The sequence below is a fragment of the Gnatocerus cornutus genome, chromosome 3 (genome assembly GCF_029298725.1).
Source record: "Gnatocerus cornutus isolate USDA-ARS CGAHR chromosome 3, icGnaCorn1.1, whole genome shotgun sequence".
Classification (NCBI taxonomy): Eukaryota; Metazoa; Arthropoda; class Insecta; order Coleoptera; family Tenebrionidae; genus Gnatocerus; species Gnatocerus cornutus.
The window spans coordinates 18444531-18451696 of record NC_142235.1 but is presented as its reverse complement, the minus strand read 5'-3'; the positions used below and the strand labels follow the sequence as shown (position 1 = coordinate 18451696).

The 7166-nt window shown below is 44.4% G+C and overlaps 1 protein-coding gene across 1 annotated transcript; it reads right to left on the bottom strand.

Moving 5' to 3' along the window:
* stj (voltage-dependent calcium channel subunit straightjacket) lies at nucleotides 1–6847 on the bottom strand. The gene is made up of 22 exons (XM_088032441.1): nucleotides 6646–6847; nucleotides 6517–6598; nucleotides 6364–6471; nucleotides 6183–6314; nucleotides 5964–6134; nucleotides 5763–5916; nucleotides 5585–5716; nucleotides 5146–5535; nucleotides 4634–5097; nucleotides 3138–3221; nucleotides 2738–2818; nucleotides 2617–2691; nucleotides 2397–2573; nucleotides 2132–2349; nucleotides 1949–2055; nucleotides 1803–1902; nucleotides 1687–1719; nucleotides 1459–1572; nucleotides 1155–1416; nucleotides 861–1109; nucleotides 283–813; nucleotides 1–235 (listed from the first exon to the last, which is right to left on the bottom strand). The coding sequence occupies exons 1-22, from the start codon at nucleotides 6753–6755 to the stop codon at nucleotides 140–142; spliced, it is 3870 nt and encodes a 1289-aa protein (XP_087888567.1). The 5' UTR covers nucleotides 6756–6847; the 3' UTR covers nucleotides 1–139.
* Between the last annotated feature and the right edge of the window lie 319 nt (nucleotides 6848–7166).

The following is a 7166-nucleotide window of genomic DNA, read 5'->3' as shown; positions in this document are numbered from 1 at the left end:
TCACTGTTAAAAAAACGTATTTATTGAGCATTACATAGAATATACAACGACATAAAGAACAAACTAAAACGATATGGTGGTTGGGAACAATAAAGTGTCGAGCATATCACAGACTTTATTAAACTCAGAGATCGCGCGATCAAACGACGTGCAAAAGGATCGTGAAGACAACGAAGGCCAAAAGTGCCGACGGACGAGTATAAGGGGCGTCACCACACAACTTAATTTCGCTCTCCTGCAAAAAAAAAAACTGTATTGACATCTCCACTGTGACATACTCACATTAGCGTTTCTATTAATGCAACTCATATAGTGCCTCCTGGTGAAGTTGTTGAAAAAGACTTTGTAACAAGCGAGGGACATGTTATAATCAACTTCTATAGGCTCAGGGGTCTTCGCTATCGTCTCCAACTTCTCCAAACAGACGCTGTTGACCACTAGAAGGATCATATTGCTGCTCAACACCCTCTGGACGATGAAGGGCCGCGAGCAATCATCAGTCATCCCTTTGTTGTACGCGCTGCCAGACATATTCCTGTCGGTGTAGTACACCAAACTGTATAACCACATTTCGTAGTCGCAGGGCTCCGGCTTCGTCTTCTTGATGATGACGCGCTGGTCAAACTCCTTCTCGCTAACTCTGGACGGTTGCTCTGTGGTCTCCATCTCCGGATCGTGCTCAGGGTCTAAATGGAGCTCGTGGTCTTCATCCGGGTACGTCATCGTCTCGAAATCCGAACCTGCGACTCTCTGCAAGAAGTAGAGGAACGTCGCCGACGTCCACTGAAGAAGCGACGAGAGGTGCTTCAACGGCTACGGAACTCAATCAGTACAAGTGAAATTCGAGTACTTAACAGTACCGTGGAGAACGTCGCCGCCGGGTTGTTAGTTTCTTCTTCCTGCGCGCAGATTCCCTGGTAGTCGTACATTCGGGTAACCTTGTAGATGCCTTCGTCCACAAGAATGTTCATGATGTCCGGCCGGAAGTTCCCGAAGAAGTACCCGGTTTGGCTGAGGTCGTCACTCACGATGACATAACCGTTGTCGTCCAACAAGAAGCAGTCGAGTTCTTCAGTTTCGCACGTGCGGGTGCAGGAGATGTCGCCACACTGTAAACCTCGGTACTACTTTGGGGTGATCAAACCCACACTTACGCTCGTGGTGATGTTCCGGAAGAGAGCATACAAAGCGGAGTGGTACGACTGGTAGCCTATAACCGCCGCCGGTGCTTTCTTCCCTCCTTCTTCCCTGAAGATGGCGTGGCTGACGGTCAACAACGTGTTGTTTTCTTCTCCTATATCGAAAGGTACTGAGTACACGAAAGCTGTATGATCAACATAGTGGTATTCTACAGCCCTCTTGTACCAAACCTCATCAATGGCCCTGTTGTGGAGAAGATGGAAGTGCCTGTAACTCCTACTTTCGGTGTCAGCAAACCTACAGGATTGTACTACCAACGGTTCTTCTTTCGCGTTGGCGTCCACGTTCTGCGGAAAGTCCTGCCACCGCGTCAACCCGCTATGCGTCGCCAGGAAGGCCACAGTGATGCCAAACCTTCGGATGAACTTGTCCCTAAAAAAACAAACACTTTACCACCAATCTCGCCACAGTCTTCTTAGTTAACAGCTCCTAGAAAAAACCGCTTAACACCTAAAAAAGTTAGAGGAACGTGGTCGAATACCGTACCTTGGTATCAAAGCCATCAACATAGCTATTGGACTTATAAAGAAAAAGAGAGAGATTAGATCCTCTAGTGAAAGCATGAGTGGTTTCGTTAAGAAAAACAGTACTGGAGGACTCACCCGTTTTCTTCCTTCGTGTTGTTAGCATTGGTGATGTTTTCGCTGAACCAAGAGGTGATTTTGGCGTCGGCCACCACCTCGCAGATGAGCTTCCGGTCACCTGGAAAACAAAGAGGTGGAGGTGCCTTACTAAAATGCAGCCATACATTCGAGCCATTTCCACTTCGTTCCTTCGATTTTCTTGAGGAAGTGGAGGAGCTCGTCTTCTGGAGTTTCAAAGTCGTGGCGGTCGTCCAAGTAGCGACAGTAGTGCCTGCAAAGTACTACTTAAGTAACGTCGGTGATTGGTCCACTCGTCTTAAATGTGGGCGTGGCTTCCCCAAACTCACCAACCAGGATGCAGCGTCCAGTTCCCGGTGAAGAACTGCGTCAGCCAACCCTCGCTTTTATCAATCTTATCATTGCTTCTCATCCTATGAATATCATTCTCTACAGGATGCTCAACTTTATAGAACCCATATCGGGAGGGTAAAGCAATTACTAAACTAAACGGCGTGTTGGGGATTCCCATAAAATAATAATGACGAGTATCTGTGACGAGCCGCCTCTGCAAAAAACAGTAGAGGATCAAACCGCGACTCTTGAGTACCTCACCATTTGATCGAGGTGGCCTTTGATCTGAAAACTGACATTCCCACTTTCTTGCATGACAACTTTCCGCCGAAACTCGAGAATTTCGTCGGCAAATTGTCGCGGCTCGGCCTCGTCATTCAAAACTTCAATTTCTGTGATGTCCACACGATTATACGCCGGTTTGAGGATACCTTGAGACTGTTTGAGGTTAGAAAGAGGCGGGGGCAAAGGCGGGGCTTACCACAGGGCGGAGATCGGGATGCGTGAGAATGTACCCGTTATTGGTGACAATGAAAGCGTATCCGTTGACACCAAGCTGTAATTGGTCGGTTAGTACAGGGAGGAGCTAAAGTCCTTCTTACCCTGTAGGGTAACATCAGTGTTTCGATGTATTCGATGGAGATGTCGGTCCCAGCGACTCCCAGTAAGTTGGCTACGCGTTCCTGAAAACCAATTGTTTTAGAATTGACGCAATAGCGGGGGTGGTGACTAGACTACTCTAGCGGCTATGGTAACTAGATCTAGATCTAACTAGAAGAACCTACGTCATCTGGTTAGCTACGCTGCCACTGCTAAGTGAAACCGTCTAAATCCTGCCACAACCCTAAAAGACTAAACACAAAGAAGACCTCAAGGTTACCTCGCGTGTTATATTTATCCAAATCGCTTCGTTGATTTGAATTTTTTCGGTGATGTTCTGCAGACATTACAATGTTCAATACTGTTCGAGAGAGGGACGAAGGAGCTAAATTGGGTACTTACCGCCCGAGGTTTCTTATCGTAGACTGGAAGAGACACGGAGGTCATGAGGCGGTAGGCTTGCAGCTCGCCATAATTGTCTTGCAGCTGGAAAAAAAAACGAAATTTAAATTTCCCGGGAGCAAACTCGCTCCTGATTGGTCAACGCAGCCCGCTCCTGATTCGTCAACCTCGCTCCCAGCATCCTTTGACATAGGCGGCTGCGACAAATTTTCAGTTTCGAATGCGGTGAGTTTGGTGCGAGGAAAAACAGTGAAAATGAGTGAAAATCGTGGACTTTTGATTTTCCCACAGTTGGAAAAGTGTTTTGATCGTTTATTGTGACCTGTGATATAAAGTTTTTGTGTTGTGCGCATTTCCATGGAAGTTCGGAATTTTCAAAGGTAAGCCTAGAATTTTAAGAAATGGAAAATTGGGATTTGGACGCAAAGAATCGTAATTAGACGCTTAATTAGACACTTTAAACGATGATTTTAACCATTTTGTGCAAAATAACGCGAAATTTGTTTTTGTCAAAAAGGTTACTGACCTCGCGTTTCTGTGACGTCACGTTTGTACCTACTTGATCTTGCAAAATTGGGGAAATTAGCGACGAGCGGATGGCGGCACTGACCGAGAGTGTTTTGATTTCTTATTAAACCAGTTGAATTAGACCAATTTTCGAGAACTAAGGCAAATTGACTAATTTTTGGAAAATGAGTGAAAATCGTGGAGTTTTGATGTTTCCACAGTTGGAAAAAGTGTTTTTCATTGTTTATTGTGGTCTGTGATATAAAGTTTAAAGTGTTGTGCGCATTTCCATAGAAGTTTGGAATTTTCAAAGGTAAGCCCAGAATTTTAAGAATTTTCCGGAAAAATGGGGTTTGGACACAAATAATTGTAATTAAGCGCTTAATTAGACACTGTAATCGATAATTTTTACCATCTTTTGCAAAATAACGCGAAATTCGTGTCTGTCAAAAAGGTTAATGACCTCGCGTGCCTGTGACGTCAACGTCAGTGCCGATTTGATCTTGCAAAACTGGGGAAATTAACGAAGTGCGGGTGGCGATACTGACCTAGAGTATGGTTTGGTTTTGATTTCTGATAAAAACAGTTGAAATAGACCAATTTTTGAAAACTAAGCTGCAAATTGACTAATTTTTGGAAAATTGAGGTTGTTTTTTTTTTCGTTTTTTTCATTTTCATAATTTTTCAAAATTTTTTGAAAGCTAAGCTGCAAATTGACTAATATTTGGGAAATTGAGGTTATGTTTTTTGAATTTTTTTGTTTTTTCATTTTCATAATTTGCCATATTCCGTCGCTTCACACCTTTAGATCCATCGATTTTTAGGTTTTTCACATCTTTTTAGATTCTTTAGATCTCTCAAAACTGGCAACTTTGTCAGATGATTGGGATTCTTATCAGTTCTTTAAGTCATTTGCACCCTTTAGACCCTTTGGTCTCTATAAAACTTTTAAGTTCTTTAGGACTTCTTTAGGGCTTCTAACTACTTACGGGCTTCTGCTGATGCACGAACGTCCGATCCTGCAAATCCGGCGACAACAGCGACTTCTTCCGCCCATAGTAAGCCAGCAGCCTCTCCCTCTGTTTATTCCTTTCCCTGTTAATCCACAACCAGTTGGTCAACTTAGGGTCTGTAACGTCCGCATAGACAGGACTCCACGTCGGATTGGGTTTTTGGTTCGAATTCAGTACCATCGGACGAGCCATGACTGGAATATACTGAAGAACTTCCTCTCGCACCTCAGCATAGGTGCTCAAATGGACGTAGTAGCCCCGATTTGCGCACGCCATCCATTTAACTTCTCGCACGTCGGAGACTTCTCGACCAATTAGATACGTGAAGACTCTCACGTTGACGAAAGGAAGGTTGTTCCAGTTGTAGTCTTTAAAGATTTTCATGTAGTTGTCTTGGACGCCGTCAGTGACCAGCATGATGGCTTGGTTGCAGTTAGCACCTGCACACCAAAAACTGAAGAAATAGAAAGACTACGAAGGAACTTTACCTCTGCTTTCGTTTCTGTAAGTCTCCAGAAGCTTGAAAGCAGTCACCAAGGCTAGCGACAAATTCGCGATTTGCTCCGTCTTGAACGTGCTCATTCCCTCTTTCAACAAGCGCACGTTTGCTAGATTTGCTTGGACCAAAATGTTGTCAAAACATTCGATCAGAGGATCCGTCGTATTGCTGAACGTCAAGATATTAACATAGTCGTTGTTTCCTAGAGTGTCTAGAATGTTATGGACGACATGGCGAGCGATTTCTCTTCTCATTCCGGTCATGGAGCCGGAACGATCAACTAGAATGACGATGTCTTTGGGAGAAGAAGCGGCTTCGATGAACCATGATCTGGTACGACAGTCGAAGAGGTCTATGGGTTCTTGGTTCCATATCATGGCTAAACATAGAAAAAGTTAGAGATTTGTGGGGCAAAAATTTTGACTGACCGGGAAATTGGCGCATGAACCCTGTAGAACTACCGAAGTACTGCCAAGAGAGGCTGGGATCTTGTTGGTAGTTGTTTTTGAAAGTAGTGTCGAGGACCTCCGACCAAATGATACCAGAGATGACTTCATGGGCTGTGGAAAAGGAGCTAGAATTTGAAGAACCTAAAAAGTTGCTTACATCTCTCGTAGACGTTACTGGGTACATGCACTGCACTAAAGTTCGTATTCACTGGAATATTATAAAAATGTCTATTTCTATACAGAGGTAGCTTGGTCCTGTCAGTTTGTGGAACCTGACTAGCTTGAGGGTCCTTCTCGGTACCATCAGTGACCTACCGAAACCAAAATAAGTCCTAAAGTCAATAAAACAAAACCAGACCTCGATCTCTCCTTCTGAATCCTCCGAGATTTTCGTTTCATCTTCTTCTTCCTCCTGGTCCTGTTGGTACCCATCCAGTTCTTCCGCTTGGACCATAGCTTGGTACTTCTCTTCGTACCGACTATCCGCGGCTATGAAGGAATCGTCATACCGAACCTCCTGTGCTCGTACCTACAATAAGACTCAGTACCAACAAAAATCAATATTAGAAAATGGTACCTCCTCCGGATCACCCAACGTGTAATTCGGTGCAGAATTGGTCAAATTCTTCGCGTTAACAAACTGATAGTCTAATTTGACGTGTTCTTCCTTCTGTGCCTGCGCCGCCTCCTCGGCTATATCCATGATCCTCTAAGAAACTTCGTCAATGGAGGTACCGATCCGACCATTTGGTACTTACCTTGACAGCTTCGACTTTCTCCTTCGTCATGTTGTACACTTTCTCATGGATGGCCTTAAGGATGGTCTCCCCGCTCTCCTCCTTGATGATGGTGTGTCTTTTGAAGCTCTACAACCCCAAACTCACCCTTAATCAAAAAACCACGCAACTCACCTCATTGACTTTCGTCTTCCGTGTCACCAATTCCCCGAAGTGCCACAGTTCTCCGCCTAATTTCTGCGCCCAACTTCTCACCCTTCAAAAGTGTCAATTAAGGGGTGCAAATTTAGGGGTGGTACTCACAGATTGGGCAGCTCGGGATGTTGTTTCGTGTTTTTTTCCTGCGCTGAGGTCGAAACGAAGAATAAGCACAAAATTGGAATGAAAATCGTATTGGTTGTTTTTATCCACATTTTGCGGTGTGGTTTTAGCGCATTGTGTTGCTTTTTCTGATTGTTTATTGATTAGGAGGAAACGCGCATGGGCGCTGATAGCGCCGCCGCCATCGCCATGAGCGGAGACTGCGAGAGGGCGAAGGGATAAGTGGATAAGTGGCTTCAATCGAGGCGGGTTTATTGGTTAAGATTGGTCTTCAAGGACCTGCTAATGACAGAGTCATTTTTTTGGGACGCGATCAAGAACAAACGAAACCTGAAAATTGCAAAAAGTTTCGCCTACCGTGATCTGCAACTGGTAATGGATATTTTGACAGGGCTGCCAACGCTTTAGAATTTCAGAGCCTACTTTTGGGGGAAATATAAAACATATAAACAGACACAAAGAGAAAGAAAACGAAGAAGAATTAAATTGAAAAGAATAGAAGA